The sequence below is a fragment of the Sceloporus undulatus genome, chromosome 3, assembly GCF_019175285.1.
Source record: "Sceloporus undulatus isolate JIND9_A2432 ecotype Alabama chromosome 3, SceUnd_v1.1, whole genome shotgun sequence".
NCBI lineage: Eukaryota > Metazoa > Chordata > Lepidosauria > Squamata > Phrynosomatidae > Sceloporus > Sceloporus undulatus.
In genome coordinates this window covers 98,016,162-98,040,680 of record NC_056524.1, presented here as the reverse complement: position 1 = coordinate 98,040,680, position 24,519 = coordinate 98,016,162, and the positions used below count along the sequence as shown (strand labels likewise).

At 38.9% G+C, this 24,519-nt stretch overlaps 1 protein-coding gene across 1 annotated transcript in view; it reads right to left on the bottom strand.

Moving 5' to 3' along the window:
* Window positions 1-24,519, bottom strand: part of OCA2 (OCA2 melanosomal transmembrane protein) — a 224,097-nt gene that overhangs the window by 71,929 nt on the left and 127,649 nt on the right. The window contains 3 exon segments of the mRNA XM_042459282.1: window positions 4,202-4,306; window positions 4,686-4,745; window positions 16,664-16,791. Of these exon segments, the coding sequence (XP_042315216.1) occupies window positions 4,202-4,306; window positions 4,686-4,745; window positions 16,664-16,791 (293 nt within the window).

Sequence of the window (24,519 nt, the reverse complement as noted above, 5' to 3'; positions counted from 1 at the left end):
GCTTTGGAATCTGTCTAAATAGCAACTGAAGATTAAAAGAGCCTCTTTGAAGAGACATCTGTCTGAGTGTGCTTTATCAGCTTCAGAGAGAAGGAGGAGATTCCTGAACAGCCACACAGCTCTGAGACAGTTTACTTGGTGGCTATCCTGGCGTGAAGCTCCAGCGTAAACCTACGTAGGCTGCACATCACATTCTCATCATAACCTTGGGAAAATCATACAATTTTTCCTTTAATGTATTTTTGCCACTTATAAGCAAAATAGAACATTCTCCACACCATAGTTTCTATCTTGGGGCATATTCACACTACACAATTCTAGCACTATCATTCCACTTTTACTGCCAGGGTTCCATCCTATGGAATCCTGGCGTTTGTAGTCTGGTGAGGTACTGGAGTTCTCTGACGAAGAATTCTCTATGCCCATCCCTAAACTGTCAATCCCAAGATTTCATAGGAGGGAACCAGGACAGTTAAAGTGCTGTAATTCTGTAGCATAGATGGGCCCCACTGCCATGCCAGTGAATTATAACACTAATCTTGGACTGTATCTGTAATACAGCTTTCTGTGCTGCTGTTAGCACAATTTAGCATTAAACTCAAAAATCTGAAAGTACTGTCACACATTTGTTGTTGTGTGCCTTCAAGTCATTTCCAATTTATAGTGACCCTAAGGCGAACCTATTGTGGGGTTTTCTTGGCAAGATTTGTTCAGAGAAGGCTTGCCATTGCCTTCCCCTGAAATGGAGAGCATGTGACTTGCCCAAGGTCACCCAGTGGGTTTCATACCCAAGTTGGGAATCAAATCCTGCTTTCCAGAGTCATAGTTCAACACCCAAACCACTATGCCACATTGGCTCTAATCGTCACATATGAACACATGAAAAAAATATTGAAAGACAAATAACCTGCTATTAGTGAATCTACCAGTTCAAACAATGATTCTCCAAAATTCCTGATAATAAATATTTATTTTTACTGTTCCTTAAGGGAAAAAGATCTCTCATACAAAATATCATTGATTTATCCATCAAGTTCCTTTCCTAACAGAGCCTGGAATAGGGGTGGGTGCATTTGGACCAAAGCCCAGGATTCCCCCAACCAGCATATTGACATGGAAAAACATGTCCTTTTGGTGCTGAGAAGCTCATAATTAGTTTCTTGATTATTTTCAAAAGGCATGCAAGGACCATTCCCTTTCCAAGGAATCATCCTGGCTTTGCTTGGATTTAACATTTTTCATTGGTTTTGAATTTATTTTAACTATCATCTTTGGCTGTACAGTGGGCCCTCAGTATCCACTGGGGTTTGCTTCAAGGGCTCTCAGTGGATACCAAAATCCATAATGTTCAAGTCACATTATATATAATGGCATAGTAAAATGACGTCCCTTACAGTATATGAAATGGCAAGATCAAGGTTTGCTTTTTGGCTTTTTTAATGAATATTTTTGAACCATGATTTATTGAATCTATTGATGAAGAATCTGTGGATATGGAGGGCCAGCTGCATCCTCAGTTGATATGGAATTGAGTACATCTGACAATAAGGTGGGGAAAACAATCTTGTAATTAATAATGTTGGTGATGGTGGTGTTGATGTTGTAATAAAACAAAATATAAAATGAGAAGCACACTAGAAAGAATTACACTAGAAAAATCTCATGTATACTATATCACTAAGTCACCAACCTTTTCCCCCACACAACACTATTTTGCCACATAATCAGAATACTATATGATGTGTGAAATGTTTATTAGCACAGTGGTTTATTACACTGCATTAAGAGGGGAAAGCATGAAAGAGTAATTTAATGTAAAAAATTCTATGCTCCTGTAATAAAACAGAAAACTATAAACAGATGGCTCAACATATGCAGTCTACAATAGTGGCTTATTAAAAATTAAGAACATGTTGAGAATAAGGATATTTTTTTTTGCATAACAGTCTAGGGGCAGAAAACCCTGCCTATTTAGTTAATGATGCTAAGAAGCAGTTATTTTAATCAAATACATTAGATTTTAAACCTTTTCAGCTTAAAGAAATAAGTGAAAAATCAGAAAACAATTAATTAAACTTAAATCACATCTGATGGGATTTACCACATTTATTCTAGTTTACAATACCAACTGTGAACCTGTAAATAGAAAAAGCAGCTTTGTAAAAGGAGAGCAGACTGTGGCTATGTACATATTAGAACTTTATTTTCTGGTATATAGCTGATCTTGCCACTTCTCAATTTTTAATTTGTCACCGGTGCTTTGGTCTTCAATTCATTTGGGTGCTTCTAAAAGCAAGTGCTGCTCCTCATAGAATCATAGAATAATAGAGTTGGAAGAGACCACAAGGGCCATCCAGTCCAACCCCCTACCATGCAGGAAATCCAAATCAAAGCATCCCCGACAGATGGCCATCCAGCCTCTGTTTAAAGACCTCCAAGGAGGAAGATTCCACTACACTTCCATTGTCGGACAGCCCTTACTGTCAGGAAGTTCTTCCTAATGTTCAGGTGGAATCTCTTTTGCTGTAGCTTGCATCCATTACAGCAAAAGAGATGCCTTTCCTGTTTGGTCTATTTCTCTGAAACAGGTTATACCCCTCCATTACTACATTCCAATCATAAGACTCATCCGACCAGGTTTCAGTGATACCTACACCCCCCTGGCTATCTATTTAAGGTTTTTTCTCTCCCACTGTTGAGTTCTTGTACTATTTGCCTGGTTCTTTCTATAACAACTGGGCTATTATTTCCAGTACTTGATGAACTCCTGCCCTCAAGAATACTGTCTTCCTCCCCCACATACAGTAACTGGGTTTAAAGCCTCTCAACCAGATTTTTGAGACACTTCCCTGCTTCTCCCAGAGAGTTAAACCCAGTGTTAGTCCCAGTTAAAGGAGACACGTTGAATTGGATATGACATGAAGGGGCTCAATGGACCACCCCTTTGGAACAGCTTGCAGCTGCCCCTTTCCTCACCGGATCGGGGCCATGGCAACTACACGCAGTGGCCTCAATCTGGCCTTTCTGCAGCACAAAAAGAAGCCACAAAAAGCAGCTCCTTTTTGCACTGTGGAAAGAGTGTGCTAACCGCTGCTGCCACAGCTGTTCTCCGCTTATTTGGCACAGCTCATGTAAATGCTGCACTGAAGATGCAGAATGATGCTGCCCACCATCTCGTCAGGAGGGTGGTGTGGGGATGGAGTTGGGGCAGCCAGCGGGCAGTATCCACACATCACAATGGCTCTTTATACCAGAGGCTCAAAGTTACTACTTAAGTAAGTCCAATTAATTTTTATGGTTCTACATTAGTAATTTCTGACATTTGATTTCAATTTGTACTGGAAATGTTACTTTCTGGACTACAGCTTCCAGTATCCTTTAACCAGCATGGCTAGTAACTGGACACTGGCTCACAATGCTTGGAGTTATAGTTTAAAAAGTAGCTTTTCCAAGGTTTTAATTACTTACTGAAAGGCAATACACCCATTTCACTTGTAATATAGGAAAGGTTCTTCAACAAACTTGCTTTAGTTTGACTTTTGTGTTAAATATGGCATGGTTCCCATCTCTAATGTGAGATTATCCTTCTGTAGCATAGAAACATCTCCAATAAGTCATTAAGGTATAAATGATTTCCTTTTCCTGACCATATACTATTAATTTTATATATAACAGTTGTAGTGCTTTGCCAGTATTTGACTCTATGGGCAGCCAATCCTCTCCTGGCAATGGTAAGATTGCTGGTACTCTAAATATTTTAACAAGTGTCTTAGTTTTTAAAAACATCATTTTTGCTTCCCTCCATCATTTTATATCACATTCTTATTATCCTTGGATGACTTTGCCCACACACCTGATCTTTAGCCTGAGGTGAAAAGTACCTTAACAAAGGTACCAAAAGTCAGCACAATTATATGCTACAGGATGCAATTTTCCAAGGTAGCCAAGAAAAGAAAAGCACCAAGCTGACATCAAAAGCACTTTACATGTACTGTATACATTATAACTTTAAAATCTCTCTTTTCAAAGCACTATCAAAGGGGACTCCTTGGCAACAAAGGAACTGGATATGCAGAAACAGTTCTGTAAAATGTAAACTAAAATGTAGGAAGGAACCTGTAATGACCAAGGTATCCAATAGTATGATAGGCTATACTTCTTGTTTCTACTAGCAACAAGAAGAGAAGACAAAGCAACTTACCATTGTAGCAGTGAATGGAATATTGTCAATTAGGGATGATGCTAGAGCAGAGACCCAGAGGACTAAAATGATAGCAACTGTCAAACGCTGGTCTTCAGGCACCACCTGGCAGTAAGAAATAGAAATTAAATAAGAACCCTCTCTCTTCTGGAAGGTATTATTTTGCAACTAAAAGATCAAATATAGTGCTCTTTTTACAACTAGAGCCAAAATTCCAAAGTTTTCCTCCACAAATCTACCCAGTATAAAACACAACTATGTAAGTTAAAAAATTGTATCATAATTATCAAATACAATAGAAAAATGAACAAAAGGCAAAGAACTGTCAACACTTCTAGCTGAAATATTTATTCTTAAAAATAAATTAATATTATGGCATGGACAATAGTAACAGACTCTGGGAAGTGTATCCAAAACAACTAGAAGTCCATTGTGGCTTCTAGTGTCACCTCAGAAATGGAATCAAAGAAAATTATTACCATACCTTTATTAGTAAAGCTGTCTGTTCTCCTATGTACTCTATTAAATGAAGATGAGCCAAAGCCTGGTTTTAAAAAAATAATTAAAATAATTCAGTCTATATTATGACTTAGAGATGTGCAACATTTTCAGCCTCAAAGCTATATACATTGTTGACTGAGAAAGCAGGGAACACACATGACAGTGTACACAAATACATGAGCCAAATCTCAGCATTCATACACACAGGCACATACAAACACACCTCATCCTGCAGGGAAGGGAATGTTTGAATCACTGACCTTCCTCGAATTCATTTCCCCCAGTCCCAGTGTACTTATTCCAGTACAAACACTGACCCAGGTTGTATCATGGCCATCTTTCTGGCAGCATGGAGTGTTCAAACCTATTAATATAGATTCTGCTTGAAAAACAGCAGAATTCTGGACCTCCCTCAAGGAAAGGGACAGAATTTACTTTACTGTTAACTAGATCAAAAATTTTAGGTTAATAAGAACTATGAAGTTAACCCAGTATAACAACAACAGCATTGGTTAAATTGATCAAATATAGTATTCTCCCTTTATTTCCAATACATTTCTCTTTTGCCAGGAGTGGAAGTAGTCCAGATTTCTTCCAAATCATCTGCTTCTGTAGACTGCATTTGGTAATCTTCTCTCTCATCTCTGATAACTATTCATGCTTATTCTCCATCTATACACCTCCCTTCCCTCTCTCACATAACTAAGCATGTGTGGAATAGATTTTAGAAACTCTATGACCTAAAAGATTCCAAACACCTTGTACTACTACCAGGGCAGAGCAAACTGTTTCCTGAAAGATGCCGGTAACTGGGAAATTTGCCAGCAAAACTAAGCTCAGCAGAAGTTATGGGACAGAAGTAGAAAATACCTGTCAAAGCTGTTGAGAATCACTTATCAAACTTTAGACCCTCCAAAGAAGCAATATCATACCATATCTATGATACCTGATAATTGGCATAGACCATCCTCCCACCAAACTCTACACAGCCTAGCTGCATCTACACAGAATTAAAGTAGACACCTCTTTAGTTGCTATGGCTCCATGCTATGGAATACTGGCATTTACAGTTTCTTGTGGAACTAGAGTTAAGAGAGTAATAACCATGCAAGAAAATACATTTATTTGTATTTCCTGCACTGGAGACCAGAGTTAATCAAAAGTTAATAATACAAACACTTTATTCTCATTTAGACAAATACTTCAAAGTTTAAAAATCAGTGCTTTCTAACACTTGTTATACTGCTTCAAATCAGTGCATGAAAACTTATGTTCTACTTGAAAATCACACAGATTTCTAGCTCTGAAAAGAAGCCACACAATCCTTCCTGTCCAGTTCCATTTACTTACTGCTTGGGGTCACTCATGGGGAGACAAAACTCTTTTCCATGTATAGCCTACTCTGCCCAATGGAGTTTGGACGACAATAAATTAGTCTATACAACGGAAATATTCCTCATTCCAGTCAAACAGAATGTGATACAGTGACATATGATTCGCATGAGTTCAGGTTTTTTGCAGTGGGAGGGGGGACTCCATAAACTCATAGGAAAAGGTGTCATGGTTTTTACTGGAGTATCTGTGGAAATGTAGGTGTGGTCATCTGTCTGCTTTGCATGAATGCAGATGTCTGTGCATTTTTTGGCACAGGGAGGGCAAATAGATGTGAATTTCCACATGGAAGTGAAGACAATTAACCATTTATACAAATATGCAAAAATATGTAGCAATGAGCATAATTCACTTACATGCAGACTGGCCCAATTATGACATGAAAGGAGAGAAAGTTGATACTTTTTCAATTTGTTGTTACTGTATTTTTATAGCCAAGAGTAGGGCAAATTGTTGAGAGATATTCTCTGTTGTGCATCCAAATAATTTGCATGATTTTAAACACTTACAGAGCCAGGAATCCTCATCTTGACTGGGAGGGGGTTGAGGTGCAGCAAAATGTCTTGGTCTAAACCTGAGGCCAATGAAAATCTCTTTAAACATTAACTGGGATTTCACATGGGTTGTATTTTCATATGCTGATCACATAAAAATGCTTCAGTTAATATTTTGTGCTGTAATCTGGTGTTTCACCAGTGTTGGAAACTTATAATTCTATGACACATCCCCCGTGTATGGAAATGTGCATCTCTCTTTCACTTTTTGCATCAGCCTTTCCCAACCAGGTGACTTCTAGATGTTTTTGGCCATGCCTTATCTTGCCTCCACATGATTGCTGGTGATTTTGGATAAAGATTGTGGGAGCTATAGTTCAGTGGACCATGAAGGTATCAGGCTGGAGAAAGCTGCTTTATGTGTTTACTGTAAGAAAGGGAGGTTGAACACAAGCAGATCCAAACTGCCACTAATGTCAATCAATGGCTGTGTTCCTACTATGATTTAAAGCAAATTGCTGATCGGGTTATACAGTGCTCCTGCACCATTCACGGATGCATTTTACATGGCTTCCAGCTTACATGGAAGCTGTTTGGGGAGGGAAACAATTATTACCTATGGGGCTCAAGCATAGGCGGATTTTCCCTTACCCAGGGAGATCCAGAACAGATCCCCTGCGTAAAGAAAGGGCCCACTGTATGACCTTCGTTCCCACTTGAAACCAGTTCTGATCCTATTGTGATCGGTTTCAATCGCGATGAAGTGAGGCAAACGCAAAAAAACCCACTCTTTCCTGACACTAGTTCTTCGGCAATTCTTTTGAAAAAAAATCAATTCTGAAGCATGTTCAACAAGTGGGAACGACGGATCTGAATCACATCATTCTGGAGGGGAGAGAATAATGGTAGAGGGGTGTTTATCATCCCTCCTCAGTTTTTTGGTAGATCCAGCATTCCCCCCTTCTCTCAGCACTGCATTTGTGCTTCTGATGTGACCTAACATGAGTCAACAGTGTGATGCAGCAGCTAACAAGGCCAATGGAATTTTAGGCTGCATCAATAGAAGTATAGTGACTAGATCAAGGGGAAGTAATAGTGCCACTCTATTCTGCTCTGGTCAGGCCCCACCTGGAATATTGTATCCAGTTCTGGGCACCACAACTCAAAAAGGACATTGAGAAACTAGAGCGTGTCCAAAGGAGGGCGACCAAAATGGTGAAGGGTCTGGAAACCATGCCCTATGAGGAACGATTTAGGGAGCTGGGGATGTTCAGCCTGGAGAAAAGAAGGTTAAGTGGTGATATGATAGCCCTGTTTAAATATTTGAAGGGATGTCATATTGAGGAGGGAGCAAGCTTGTTTTCTGCTGCTCCAGAAACTAGGACCTGGAGCAATGGATGCAAGCTACAGGAAAAGAGATTGCAGCTCAACATTAGGAAGAACTTCCTGACAGTAAGGACTGTTTGACAGTGGAACACACTCCCTTGGAGTGTGTGGAGTCTCCTTATTTGGAGATCTTTAAGCAGAGGCTGGATGGCCATCTGTCGGGGATGCTTTGATTGAGATTTCCTGCATGGCAGGGAGTTGGACTGGATGGCCCTTGTGGTCTCTTCCAACTCTACAATTCTATGATTCTATGATTCTATGGGTGCATTTAAAAAAAATAAAAAATAAAATTCATAGAAGATTTGATTTATTGATTTTGCAACTACTTGCAATTACTCGGGTGGCAAGCTGGCAGATCGGCAGCTCAGTGAGGCAAGTAGTCACAAAACGAATGAATCAAATCTTCTATCAATTTTTTTTTAAATAGTTTCCAAGCTGGGCTGGTGCTTATGTCACTGATAACACGCAGATGATTGACATGCATTTTGAAGTGGCACAAATTAGTGGGGACAACAATCGTGCCAAAAAAGAAGCCATTACAAATGGATCATGAAAAGATCCGCTTTTATAGTGGGAACAACAGACCTTTTGAAATCGATTCACTGACACATAGACAAAGTGAATCTCAAACCGGTTTAAATGTAAGTGGAAATGGGGCCATTGTGTGCCTTCTACAATAAGTGTTTCAGAAAACATTGGCTGGTGAAAAATCACCTGTCTCTGTTACAGGTATTAACCACTCGAGCAAATGTCCAAAGAGTACAGAAAAGAAAGAGCAAATGTATCAGCAGTGGTATAAAAGATAGAGGGAATATACAAGATAGATACCTCTGACAGAATGACCAATATTTATTTATTTCTCCAAAATAACCTTAATCCCCAGCAGCCCTAACCTGCAAGAAAAAAATCTCTGTTTGGGTGAATAATAGTCAGCAAGACATGATTTTGAAAACACCAGAACTGGAAGACATTAGCAATCAGACAGAGGCAGAACATTTGGAGATTCTCACAACTATATTCCATTTGGGAATATGTATTCCAGACAAGATTCAGTTGCATTCAAACTTTTTTGATTTCTTTGTTCCTATCATTTAAAAAATATTCTGTTCCTCTTCTGGGGATGATTTTTTATTTTTGTTTTTTGTTATTTTAAAATCTTACAAACCACTCTTCCATTCCATATAGGATTTCTTTTATATTACATTTTCCTCAAGTTTGCTCTTGCCCTGCAGTATCCAGGGGAAAGTAGTAATCAAAACACAGGGCGTTTAGAGGAAGATATTTCCAGATACAAACAAGCAATGGAATAACCTACAAATATTATAACTGTATTTGTATTAGCCATTCACTGCAAGCATTGTTATGGGACATGCTCTCACTGACAAAAGCCTTCATAACTGACCTTACATAACTGGCTCTTAAATTTTCTGTTCTTAACTCATTAAAAGCAAAGAGGAATAGCAATAGTTCACCCATGAAGAGGCAATAGAGAGAATACTAGAGTGAAGTACTTTATCATTGAAATAATGCTGATGGCAAAAGCAATATGCAAACCTTATGATACATGGCATCTGATAATATAGATGTTGCTTAGACACATATAATGATTTCCTCTATCTTGAATCAGAGTAAGCCCAAGGAAGACCTAGACCTTATAAGGAAACTATTAACTTCCTAATCCTGTGCTTTCCCCTTAATGCCAATCTTAATTAATGCCAAGGAGTTAGGGAATACTTAAAGGTGTGGGAGAGTATGGTTGACTGCCACATGCACTATTTCTCTCCTAACTTTGCCTTCTTCCCCAGCCAATCACCATTAAGTGATTTTTTCATTAGTTGGAGTTCAAAACAGAAGGGAGGCTGGTATAATGGAGTCATAGGAAATAATTTCAGTGGAACATTGATGAGCACAAGAAAGGTGAAGCCCTGTGCCCACTGGCATCACTAGGGTCAGTGTCACCCAGTGCAGTAACTCATGCTGTCACACACTCACCCATTAATCTCCTCCCATACCACACCATATAGAATGCTTAGTAAGGCTTATTGTACTAATGTTACTCATAAATCGTAATTCCCATATATCACTGAATTTATAGTGTAATAGCAATAGCTGTGACATGAATAACTAGCAAAATTAAGATTATGCCTTTAAATTACAGTATCATATGCACAGTCTAAATGTACTTACATGTGCATAGTTTCACATGGTTAAAGTGAAAATTTGGTAAGATTGTCATGTCTTTTAAGAAAATTTTAAAATAATTTTACAAAACTAAAAAATTAATATTTTAATATTTATAATTATTTTTAATTAAAAATGAGGTCTCTGTTAAAATATATTTCTAAATTGTATTGAAAATGTTCAGATGTGTCAATGGTTAACTAAGGTTCAAAATGGTTCCTGTTGAAGGCCAGAAAGTCTAGGCCTGGAAGAGCAAGTCTTCAAGGACATGTGCTGAGACATAATATAAACAAATGTATTATTGTTATGCTCCTGTGTAGCATGGTGACTTCATGGGAAAGAGGTGTGTCCACTTGGTGGGAAAGATGATCTTTTGAGAGAACAAAGACTGATGTCACATTCAAGCTTCTAGCATGGACTCTGAAAGAGTATAGATGTATAGTAGCCTGCTGTAAAGTGTAAATAGCAACAAAGTCAATAAACCCTCATTTGAGTGAAAATCTGTGTTGAAGTTACTTTGTTCCTGAGTAGTTAAGAAGACTGCATCTGTTCCAGTTGGTACCAGTTCAGAACCACCGGCAGAACGAGACATCACCCATCCCAAAGATCTTTTTCTCTAACAGTCTCTTCTTTCTCTGAGCCTCACCCTACTCACCCCATCTCTTTGCTAAGCTCCAGCACTTTAAAGGAATGCAACCAAATGCCAGAGCCCATTTCTGCCAAAAGGCAGATATCTGCAGGAAAGTAGTGTCACACACACCCTTAGGGCGCCACTTGGTGTAGCCCACAACTCCATAGTGGTGCCCCTGACCATACCTTTTGCCCCACTCATCTTCCCCCAAATGCTTTGCATTCTCATTATCATGGCCAGCATGCATTTGACAACAAAGGTTTGCTGAAATAAAGTCTACTTCTTCACAGGAAGTGGAGATAAAAAGATTTTAGGACTCTGGGGCAGGAGTCAAGGGAAGCAGCCAGTAATGAACACAGGATAGGATAGGTAGAGGAAATCAGATGCAAGCAAGCCTTCTTTGTTCACATGTACAGTAAATAGATGCAAGATGCTACAAGGTTAGTGTTGAATTCCACTCTATAAATAAGAGAGCAAAATCAAGATATGTGCAAAGTAGTATTTTATTCTGATTATTTATTTTAATGCTGTGACACTTGGAGAAAGCTACACTGAGCTGCCTTTAATCATTTGAAAGAATTTCTATTTCCAAAGGACCACTGTGTGCATCTACAAGAAAACCAATGAACATGAAGATTTTCTTTAACTGATGGATTTCATTTGCCTCTCATGCTTACAGCTGTCAAATACAGAGGCAAGATACAATGACATATTGTGGTAATGCTATCATTTAATTATAAAACTGTTCTTTACTATTGATAGAGACTATCTATGGACAATGTCTCTCAGCTTTATTACATGAGCTGGATATAAAATTATGTAAACAGGATTTAATGAAATGGGTAATTTGAACAGAATTTGTGATCAGGCCGCAATTCTTCCAAGTTAGTCTGGCTGACAATACTAGCAGTATATATCTTTATGAGTCACTGTCCTATTATTATCCAAGACCGGAGACAGCTAGTGCTCAGTGAGTGAGTATGTTGCTACAACTAGATGTTGATTGCAAAACCACAAATTAGAATTAAGGGTATTCATTTCTCTGAGCAACTGGATGAGAAAAATACGAACTATTGAAATCAACTGAAAGAAAATACAATATTGCTGTTTTAAATCTACCTACTGTTCTTTACTAAAATTTGGTTAATATGATTTTGTATATACAATATTAAATCTTTCCATTTGAGCTGTACGTTTCCAGGAAGATACAAAAATACCACTATTGCCAACTTAGGGGTCATTTGCACAATGTTGTTTTAAGCTTGACTATGCAAATAATCTCAGTCCTGCATTCTGGGTTTGTTGTTCACATTATGGAACCACTTCTATGCGCATCTCTGCAAGTTCAGTTGTTCACATATGTCAGCACTCAAATAAAGATTGAGTTGGTGATGCAAATGTAATTGAAGCATGTTCAAGAAATGCAGAGTTCTAACCCAGTTTATCCCAGGTCTGTTTGCATTGCTTATTCACAAAGTCAGGTTATTATGGCCAGTGTGGACCTGGCCTAAATAACTGATATAGCATTCCAGCCACGGTTATTATCATTTAGAATCTAGTGTACACTCTATGGCATCGATTCATTGCTTTTTACACACTGGAAGTAAGTACATTACAAGATCTACTATCGTCTACTATTACAAGACTACAAAATGTCCTAACAAATTCACAAATCATTTCACTATAATTAGGTCACCTAGCAGAAAGGAGAAATTATCTGTAAGATTCTATGAGATGATTAATGTAGGTGGGGTAAAGACCACCAGAAAGTGGCAGCCGGGAGCCACCTCTCTTTTCTGCGTAGCCGCATCGCAGCAACCAAATTGCACAGCGCAGCTATGCAGAAAGTCAAGGAGCACTGCAAAGCAGCTCCTTTTAGCGCAGCCATAAACTGCCTGCGGTGGTGCGAGCACATCGCTGCTGCACAGGTCCATCTGGACGCTGCGCAACAGTGACGTCATCACTACACATGCCTTGTATATGGCGCCACACAGCAATGACATCCTAATGACATCCTAGGGTTTCGGCGAGTTTGGAAACAGCGCCCCGAGGCAACCCTAGCACATCGCCAGGACATGCTAATGGGCCTGTCTGTCCAGGGTCGTAGATAAATTTTATTAAGTTAAGGGAAGTCCACCAAATCTAGATATAAGAATTCATTTATAATTTCCTTTGTGACAGAATCCTATGACTAGCCATTATAAACAGGAGTTCCGTATGAAGTATATAGGAGATGACAAGAGTACACCAATCCATCCTGATCACTTGTTCTGTTTGGAGGTTTCAGAACTATAACAAGGCCAATGTTATTTGCAATAACAGATTGAAATTGCAGAAAAGCTTTTGGTTTGTTTTACAGTGGATCCTTGTTATACGCTGGGGTTTGGTTCCAAGATCCCCCGTGTATAACAAAATCCGTATATGCTCAAGTCCCATTAAGTTTAATGACATAGCAAAATGGTGTCCCTAATAAAAAATGTAACATCAAGGTAAATTTATACTTTTTTGGAACATTTTCAAACCGTGTATGCTTAAATCCGTGTATAAAAAATCCGTGTATAAGAAGGACCGACTGTATAACTTTTCTAGTGCAATCACACCATACTAAAAATTATTAAACTGAACTCAACACCATTCATTAAATTAATTAATTAAAACAATTTTAATGTTTAAAATATTAATATTTAATAACTAAATAATTTTTAAATTAATGTATTCAATTATTCATTATGTTCCATAATGAGAAACCAACTTCCAGCACTAAGAACTGGAAAAAATGGACCAGACATTTCAGTGGGGGCACTGGTGTGCCAGAAATAAACAGAAAAATGGGGGAGGGCCTTTCTAATCACTATTTCTGGAACAGAATAACTGGCTTTCAATTAGATTGGATCTGATCCTACTTTTATATCCTAGTTAATAAGATGAAACTACAGTTTCAATGTGTTTCTTAATATTTATTAGCAAGTCAAATATTTAACAATAGAAACCTGATACCTAGTAATAATATTTTCTCAAGTTTTATATTTTCGCAACTAGTGTATTTTCAGTGATGTTATCTGAAGAATTCAAATGAATGATCCTGAGACAAGATTAACATTTTAAAATCTTTACTAAATAAAGATGGTGGAAGCTAACAATTACTATACTATACAGGTGGAGTCTCCCTTATCCAGAATTCTGAATTCCAAAATATTCCAAAAACCAAAAATTTTCATAGATGGCTGATATAGTGACACCTTTGCTTTCTGATGATTCAGTGTACACAAAGTTTGTTTCGTGCATTTAAAATATTGTATAAAACCACCCTCGTTCTCTAAGTATAAGATGTATAAGAAATATGAATGAATTTTGCATTTAGTCTTAGGTCCATCTCTAAGATATCTTATTATGTATATGTAAACAAATACAGATATTCCAAAATAAAAAAAAATCCTAAATCCAAAACACTTGTGGTCCCAAGCATTTCGGAGAAGAAAGACTCAATCTGTATGAGTACTCAAGATACAAAATGCAAATAGTACAGTGTGTCCGGATCAAACGCGGGCACCCCATATGCAGCTTTCAGCTTATGCTGAAAGCTGCACAACATAAAGGAAATGGTGCACATGCCTGCGGCGCACGCACAGCACAGCGCAGCATGCACAAACCCCATTATTTTGAATGGGGCTCAAGCATACGCGAAACTTGCCTTACGCGGGGGGATCCGGAACGGATCCTCCATGTAAGGCAAGGGCCCACTGTATTTTGAAACTTGAGAAACTTTTCAAGAAACTTGGGACAGGGGGAAAAGTAAGCATATAAACCAAACAGATACTGTTTCCTGAAAATAGACACAAACTTTTCCATCTGCTCATATTAGGAGATTAAAGATGAATACAAAAAGGACTCCAGCACATAAAACCACAGCCTGCAATAGATAGACATGAAAAGAGAACCTAGCCTTTGGGAACAGGTTCTGGTTTTTTATCATCTGGAATTTCTATGAGAATAAAGTGCTCCAAAGAGCATTTGCCAGTAGAGCAACATACACCTTTAAAAATAAATGCTCCTGAAATATTTCCTAAGCACACTCATATTCTTAGTAGTTTGCTTCACTATACCACTAGACAAGCTGTTCCTAGACTCTATATGTGCCAGGGTGGCAGAACACAAATTGTGAACTATCACAGTACTCTGTCATGTCCTTTTTACAGTGGCTTGTTCCTCCATTTTTATACCAATATGTATATTGGGGTCTCAATCAGCCATACCTTAAATGCATAAAATTTGAGCCTTTTGGGACTTTTCATTGTCTTTTGGAAATTTCTACATCAGTAAGGCTGCAATCCTACAACCACCTACCTAGGAATAAGACCCACTTAATGGGATTTACTTCTGAGTAGCATAGTGCAGTGGTTTGAGCAGTGGACTATGACTGGAGACAAGGGTTTGATTCCCAGCTTGGCCATAAAACCCACTGGGCAAATAGCGCTGCCTTCAGGTCGATCTAGGGGCATGATGTACAGATGACACATGCCCCGGGATTGGCTAGAAGCCAAGGTGATGCTGGCTAACGCAGTCCAAAGCTGGCCGCAAAAAAGCAAGGAAAATTTCTTACCAGCAGTCCATTCCAGACCACAGCAGTGGCCACCCTCAGGACCACAGCATCGCCATGGTCTTGTGCTTATTGGGGATCAATCAGGGCTGAAGCAGCTTCTGGCTGCTCCAAGCTGCCAGTCTGACCTCTGAGTGACTTTAGGCAAATCACACTTTCTCAGCATCAGAGGAAAGCAATAGGAAATCCTCTCTGACAAAATCTTGCGAAGAAAACCTCATAATAGTTTTATCTTGGGGTCACCATAAGTCGGAAATGTCTTGAAGGCACACAAGAATAACAACAACAGAACAAGTGAAGGATGGTACTGCATTAAAAAAAAACCTAGGAGATCACAAATAAAACCTTTTTTGATTCTCAACATTTTACACTGAACTCAGAATAAACAGGCTCCAGTCTGGGATGTGCACAGCTCAAAGGGGACAATTTATCCTAGAAGATTATCACATTACCTTTGCTCCTGGCATAAGTGTGGGCTATAACTTTAACAAGGCAGATTTTATCACATTCACCTGTTGCCAGGCAGCAGGCAGCCGGTTTGCAACCAAGAACAGGAAAATCTCATTCATCAGAAGAAGCGAGAGAAGCCCAGGTTTCAATTGGGCTGCCTGCTGCCCAGCGATGGGTAAATGCAATAAGATCCGCCTTCTTAAAGTTACATCCTACATCTCTGATGGGAGCAAAGGTAATGCAATAATTTCCTTTGACATTGGATTGAACAGAACTGTGAAACTCTTATCGCTACCATAGTGAGTCATTGATTGTACTCTTGTTTTGTTGGTGATGATATTGTGGGTCTTCAATTCTGACTTATGGCAGTTCTGTCCTAGGATTGACAAGATTTATCCATTATCTTACTTTTAAGGTAAGAGAGTATGACCTTTCTGAGATTACATGGATCAGTGGAGGCTTGAACCCTGGTCTGATGTAGCCCTACTCCAGCACTCAAACCATTACACCATGCATGTGGTCTATTCAGGGAGAGTAATCCAAAAAATATAACTACACTAATTGGGACTCTATGGATGGCAATTTATAGTATACATGCCCATCTTCCACACCTGTTCTACTTGTTGTTACATTATATCTGCATATAATGGAATCAAGAATCTACTTTTATGGAGATAGAAGATTGCATGCATCTGAAATTTCATCATAATGGCATTTTACAGTCTCATCTTCTGAGCAAGATCTCCTAACCATACTCATTTTCATGCCTGTGTAAAACTAAAATTAAGGAGGGAAAAATTAAAGACTCCTAAAAAAAATATTCTTCTTACCTCCATTAAGATAAACAGTGCTGCAAAGAAAAGGAGTGTCGCCCATTCCACTCTGCTCAAAATCATTTCAAAATCATGAATGTTGGCTAACACGAGAAGCCATATAGCTCCTAGCATAGCGATCCACCCTGCATAAAAGAGGAAAGATAGCATTAATAACAGCTTTATCAACTTTTGACCACATACTGTATATGTGTTTCACCGACAATTAATCCATTAAAGGTCTTCAAACAGAGGCTGGACAGCCGTCTGTCGGGGATGCTTTGATTGTGATTTCCTGCATGACAGGGGGTTGGTCTGGATGGCCCTTGTGATCTCTTCCAATTCTATGATTCTATGCTTCTATGATTCTAAAGTATGTTTATGAAAACAAGTTTCTGATGTGCAGTAGTGCATTCTCAGAAATCATATGTATATCAAGGTTTTCATCCATTTTCTTTTTTTCTTTTTTTGGTAGAGATGCTGGATCATTAATGTCTAGCAGCAACTCAACAAATTGAATTTCTTCTTCGTCTGCATTTTCATACTATACTTGTTGAATGTCTTCTGGTATGCATGAACAGAAGCATGAATGCCGGAAAAAAGGTCTCATAGCTAAACCTGGCCTAGTTTAGTATGTAATTCTCTGCCAAAAGTCTTTGCTCTGAATTAACATAAAACACTCAGGACTTCACTTTGACAAGGAAACTCAGATTTGGGAGTGACTATTAGTACCCACTTGTCAAAGATAAGAGGGGGATTTCAGCATCTAAAAAAGAAACATTATCATTTACACAAAATAGTTTGGGTTACAAATAAACATTCCAGCTGTGCAGAATGTAAACAGAAAACCCCTGAAGGAAGCTCTTGCAATACAAAGTGCCCAATACTAAAAACCCATGATAAATGTAATTTTATATCCTGCTGGATAGTATACTCAGATTACTCAGGCTACGTCTGCACTGCAGAAATAATCCAGTTTGACATCACTCTTAACTGCCATGGTTCTTCTGTATAATCTTCATCTACTGTAAATGCTACATCCCAAATGTGGCCCATCTGTTTCAGGCCTGCGACTCTCAGAAGCTAAGAGGACTCTGGGGGTTATAATCCAGGCATATGCTGAACCACTTCAGATAACTTGTTTCCAAATAGATACCACCTTGTACTGAATAATATCAGGTAGCATATAACACTTTGCTGCCAAGGCTTGTGTTGATTCCTATGGGAAAGGAGTGTAAATGGCTGGTTTTGTGCAGTGGCACAAACAGTCATCAGAAAAAGAGAATTTTGATGAACATTTAGCATGTTGTGCTTTCTTTGAATTTTAAAATGTCCCCTTTGTAGAGTCATTGTTTAGTCTCAAACGAAATATGTGTGTAACAGAAATAGCACAAAAACAATGTATTAAGGTGATATTTCCCCAAGGTATTTTGTGAATTACTATACTCAGTGTCAATGCTGAATTTCCCAAGGAAAATATTCAAACTCTGGGTTATGAAAAAAATAATTAAAATTTAAAGCAAAGGGAAACAAAAGGTTATGATTATAATTGCAGTCGTTTATGATTACTAATATGGAAAATATCATTTCCATAGTATACCGGGTTTTCTCTCTATTTTCTTTGGCTGACACCCAAATATGAAAGAATTTTTTTTCAGTAAAAAACAAAGCCTAAATCTGAATTTTAAAAAATCATTGCAAGTTAAAAGAACTTTTAACAAAAATATTAAAAGCATGCTCACAGTATGCCTTTTTGTACAGCACCGCATACATTTGCGGCGCTTTATAAATAAAGCTAACAACAACAACAACAATAATAATAATAATAATATCATCTGTTAACATCCTTGATTACATTTGCTGCGAAGTCAGAATTTCAAAATGTTTTTATATACCACATGCACACAGTTAAGGAAAATATGAGGTCATTCAGAGGAATTTATCATTTCAAATAAGTACATTTTAGAGGTCCCAACAAATTGCCTTTTAAACAAGAACTGTAATATTACAAAGAAAACAGGGGCAAAACTCTTCAAATAAACTTATTTTGTCCCATCTTAAAATGGCCCTTATCACACGTGAAACTGGAACGCTAATCCAAAGCCCTTCCATGGCCCTTCCGTAGTGAGGGTAAAGCAGAGTCACTTCGAATCCAAGGCAATTCACGTGATGAATTATCACACGTGAAGAAAGAAATTGTGGCCATTCCTGAGTCAAAGCGGAGCCAGTGCAATGAATTACCACAACAGTACATACCATGTGGATTCAACAATATGAATTGGCACCCTTGTGCATGCTCAGTGGGGGTCTGGATGCATCGCGAACCTTTGCACTTCTGGGGTGAAGAAGGGGGCCACTTCTTGGTTCCAGTTTCATGTGAATGCTAGCCTCACGTGTATGACAGATTCACGTTTCTTCTTCCCTTCTATTTTATTCTATTTTTTACTCGATTTACTCTAGAATGTGTCCTGGGTCCTCCCTGTCAGATTTCCCTGCATCCCCCACTGCTTCATTCGAATGTATCCGGTTTCCCTTATTCTCCATGTTCCCTAAAATACCACCTCCCTGAATCCAATCCACTGTCCTTCCCTTTGGAACAGTTGCCTACTCTCAGGTTGCATCTGCACTGGGGAAATAATCCAGTTTGACTCCACTTTAACTGTCCTTGGCTCAGTGGCATGGAATTCTGGGAACTGTAGTGTCATGAGACATTGAGCTTTCTCTGTCAGAGAGCTCCGGTGCCTCAGCAAATTAATAACTTATTATTATTATTATTATTATTATTATTATTATTATTATTTTAAAAATAAAATATTGTTATTATTTTAAAATAATAAATTATTATTATTAAGGAAATATTATCATTATTATTATTATTATTATTATTAAATTTCTTTTACTGCAAAATAATCAGTGTAGAAGCTGCAGGTTTAATTGGAAGTAAATCCTTTGGATCTGAAGGAGACCCATTTTGGAGAAGTGCAGAAATGATCCAGTTTCCCTTATTCTCCAGGCTCCCTATAATGCCACTTCTCTGAATCCAATCCACTCTCCTTCCCTTTGTAACAGTTGCCTTTTCTTAGGTTGCATCTGCACTGGGGAAATAATCCGGTTTGACTCCAGTTTATCTGTCCTGGCTCAGTGCTATGGAATTCTGGGAATTGGAGTTTGTTCTGGCTGGGGTCCTTGGCTCGAGTCTATGGAATTCTGGGAGTTGGAATTTGTTGCTCCCGCCAGTCTCCAATGGCCCCCTCCATTGCTCCCATCCCTCCCCCCCAGCCTCCTGTTTCATTCCCTTCATCCCTGTCAGCTACATCCAGCTCCCTTCTTGAAGGAGCACTGGAAGCAAATGGGGCAAAATTGCAGCACAGCATCATGGAAAATGTGGTACCTTGCAGGTTTGGGGGGGTGTACCAGGATGGAAGCAAAGTTGCATTCGACACCAGACCAATTCGGAGTGAAATTGAAGTGAGCTTAGAAGCAATTTTTGTGAATTTGCTTGTTACTGAATTCACCAAAATGGATGCATCTCAGAACGACCTCTATAGAAAGCAATCACATGTGATAATACATCCCGTTATCATGTGAATTCGCATCGTTGGACTCGCAATGGCTTCAGATCAGAGCTGCAAAAACCTCAGTGTGATACACACCAATCACAGAATTGGAAGAGGCCTCACAGGCCATCAAATCCAACCATTTGCTCAGTGCAGGATCTCTGGCTAAAGTATTCCAAGCAAGTAGATGTTCAGCCTCTTTTTTGAAGATGTCCAGCTTTCCCTGGCATTTCCAAACAAGAATGGCTTTGATCTGGGGCCTTTTCGCATTACACAATTATAGCATTATGATTCCACTTTAACTGCATGGTTTTGTCATATGGAATCCTGGGGTTTGTAGTTTGATGAACCACTAGAGCTCTCTGGCTGAGAATTCTAAATACCTCCCTAAACTGAAACAATAACGCAATGTTGCATTAAGGTGCAACATTCGTACAAAAAACATTACTAAGAATTCCAGGATTTCATAGGACGGAACCATAGTACTTAAAGTGGAATCATAGTACTATAATTATGTAATGTAAAAGGATCCCTAGAAGCCACAGTTCTACCAGAATTATGATGTCCATTTTCTTCATATAGCTGATGAAATGAACAAGGTTTTTGGAGGAGTGGGGACTGCCACATGTGCTCTCGATGCGTGCCCATCTCTTTTCATTTAATCAGCCAGGCAAGGCCTAAGTCATCCAGAAAAAGACAGGGTCAATGAAGAAACTACTTTCTAATCTGCAAGAAGGTTGGTTTTGACAGCTTTAATGAAAGCCCTTTGGGGGGAAATGTGTGAGTCAAGCAATGGTTAACAACTGTCACTCCGTCTCAAAGCGGTTGGACAAGATGATTCATTGGTGGTAACCAAGATTCAGGTTTTATTAGATGACACTAAATGCATGGAACCTTTCAAATTGGAATTTCACACAGGTTTTAGAAGTGAAACTGGCTTGATCATTGCCATAGAATAACCTTTGTCCTGTGGTGGCCTGCGCTATCGTGCTGGTTCATTTCATCTCCCATTGGCTCTTATCCCTTGTCCACAGTGCTTAGTTCTCTGATGAAGGACTTGTCAGTGCCCAGGCTATTGGACCTGACCAGTTGTGGAAATCAGTGTCATCTACGTCATTAATTCCACACTGATTTCCTGTGAGGCTGCCACCTCCCTATCCATCTGTCTTATTCTCAGAGTTCAGTAGTAATCTTAAATTCTCTTGTACTCAAAAATTATCTGTTCTGCAAGTGTTACCTGCAGGGTACCTGCTCTTTCCTTGTGGTTCCTCCCTAATCCCTTTACCTGTACTCTACATCATCAGCAATAGGCCAAAACTTCTCTTCTCCAGCTGGTATGAGAATGACAACATTGACATAGATATCAGGCTAGACGAAATCTTGCTGAAACTATAACTATATTGCTCTTCATTACTGTGAGCCAGACCTAGAGAAATCTTAGTTTGATAGCCTACTGTAGCCAGCGGCAGCTACTGGGTCCCATGACAAGAGGGCAGTGAATCTGCTCTGGGTTTTATTTCAAAATTTGGCAGAGCTAATTATATATTTCAGGGATTTGAGTGAAGCTATCAGCTGGCACTGGGCCTTGATATCCTAGAACACTGATGGGGAACATTTTAGAGACCAAGTGCCCAAACTCAAAGGCGTTTTTGCACTGGGAGTTAACTGGTGCTGGGGGTGGGACTTCCCCAGAGACAGCTGAAGGCCCGGGAGGGCAGGTGGAGGAAGAAGAACAGGTGTGCGCCTGTTTCTACTCTTCTTCCGCCCTCCCATCTCTCCATGTGCCCTCAAAAATGGCTTCATGTGCCAGAGAGTACACATGTACCATAGGTTCACTTGCATGCTCCTAGAAGCACCAGATCCCTTCTGATCTTGGATACTAAATGGGCTCAGCCCTAGTTAGTATTTGGAGGGGAGACTACCAACAAGTACCAGGTGCTGTAGGCTATATTTCAGATGAAGGAACTAGCAAAACTACCTCTGAGTATCCCTTGCCTAAGAAAAACCTATGAAATTCATGTTGTTTCCGTAAGTCGATAGGTGACTTGAAAGCACAGGCACAGGCACAGATACACCAGCTGCCACTAACTCAGACAGCCATTAAAGTTGGCTAATACTAGGCTTTATAACTGTACTCCAGGAAAAACATCTTGTGTTGAACTCCCCTGAAATGTAAGTGTGCATCCTCTGTGGATAACTCTCTCAGATTCTCTGCCTCACATGGAAGGGGTCTACATTGTAGCCAACAACCCACTAGTGATTATTTGCAAACAGAACTAATGTGTAACATACAAACCAGCTGTCTCTGTCTCAGAATTTGGAAAGCTAAATTATTCAGGGTATCCAATACTAAACATAGGTACATACAGCTTGTAAAATATTTGGTGCTCAGTAAAATTTTCTTTAAATTGCCCTTCTTTTCATGCCAGAAACATTCTTTGGCACTATAGTTTTAAACATGGCACTATAATTTGAAATGTAAATGTTTCTTCCCAAGGTGATGTTTGAAGATACCGACAGTAATAGATCAATAATCAAAAGAAAGATTGTGCCAGCCTCTGTTCCCCTCTCCAAATTGTTTGGCAAGAGGTTTGAAATAAATTATTTAAAGTTGAGAAAGTTAGTCTGGGAGGGATCTTCATCAAATATTCTGTAAAAGCTTGTAGTGATTCTGCCTCTTTGACATGGGTTAAAGAAGGTTAGGGCTTTTTGCCAAAGAGAATAATCCCCCAGGTTCATTCAGTATTCATATCCTATTTCCATATACAGCATTATGTAAAAAGTGATATACTCCCTTTAATCTTTTACAGACTTTAAGGCTTTCTCCCATGTTATCCAGGGTTATAATAGCCATCAGTTCAAACAGAAGGGGAATTTATACATTTTGACTGTAAAATAACTTTTCATGGGATGCTGAATTTTCAATGGTTATGTGAATTATTAACTGCTAATATTCCTCTTCGCATCATCTTTCTTGCTAATATATTCCCATGGAACTTTGTAAATCAAGAACTGGGCACAAGCAGTATTAGTAAATATCTGTGGTCTGGGTTTCAGAAGCTTTCATGAGGTATAGGGCACAGTGTAATGATGCCTTACTTCACTGTACATTTTGCCTCATGCTTACACTACATTGTTGTTGCTGTGTGCCTTCATGTCACTTTCAACTTACAGCGACCCTAAGGCAAACTTATCATGGGGTTTTCTTGACAAGTTTCTTCAAAGAGGGACTGCCTTTGACTTCCTCTGAGGCCAAGAGAATGTGACTTTTCCAAGGTCAGCTAGTGGGTTCCCATGGCTCAGAGGGGATTGAAACCTTGGTCTCCAGTCATAGTCCAATATTCAAACCACTACACCACACTGGCTCAGTGTACAAATAACCAATTATAGGTCTATCGAAAGCAAACAAGTTGAAATATATGGGACTTAAGTTAGTTGTGACTGACAGGTCCCCTTCACTGCTGGAGGTTCGCTCCAAGAAGGACGAATGTTGGGATTAGCCTACCACTATGCAATCATGGGACCATCACTGTAAACTGAAATTGTTTCCCCAGTTTAAAAATGCATCATAGTTTTAAACATTATGTTATGCACATATGGGTTTAACATATTTCTAAAGCTCATGTTGGTACACAATATTTTTGTGCGACAACACGAGATTTCCAGAAATAACAAAAAAGTAGGGCACACATCTACCCATCATAAAAAACACTGGATGATGATTATTATTATTATCATTATTATATTTATTTGTATCCACTTTCCCCCCAATTTGAGACTCAAAGCAGCTCACAACTTAAAAGAACAAACCAATTAAAAACATACAAAAAATAAACATTAAAATAGTTTTTGCAAGTAATGTTTCTCCCCACCCCCTTTGCAGTGCTTTCCCTTTGAGAATTATCTCCCAGCATACTTTCATACCAATCTTTTCCCCAGTGGGACACATCACTACGATGCAGTTCAACAATGCCCCCTAGAATATCTAATATGATCAATATTAAAGGTTTGACCAGCTAGAATATGCCACCTCCTTTATAATTCAAATGCAGGATGATGACAGAAATAGGTTCTTTTTCCTGATTTTCCAGAATGACTGACATCAAAATAGAGGATTTCATGTTACTGGAAAGCAATATCAGTCCTCACAATGCTTTTAATCACTCAGGTTACATTAAAAATGAGAGGTTGCCCAACACTCCAAATAAATAGGCATTTTATTGGAGGCCAAAATCTCCCTCTCAGACCAAACATGTCTGCATGTTCTATAGAATGCAATACTCTATTCAAGTAGGTAACAGGTAAATTAGATTGACT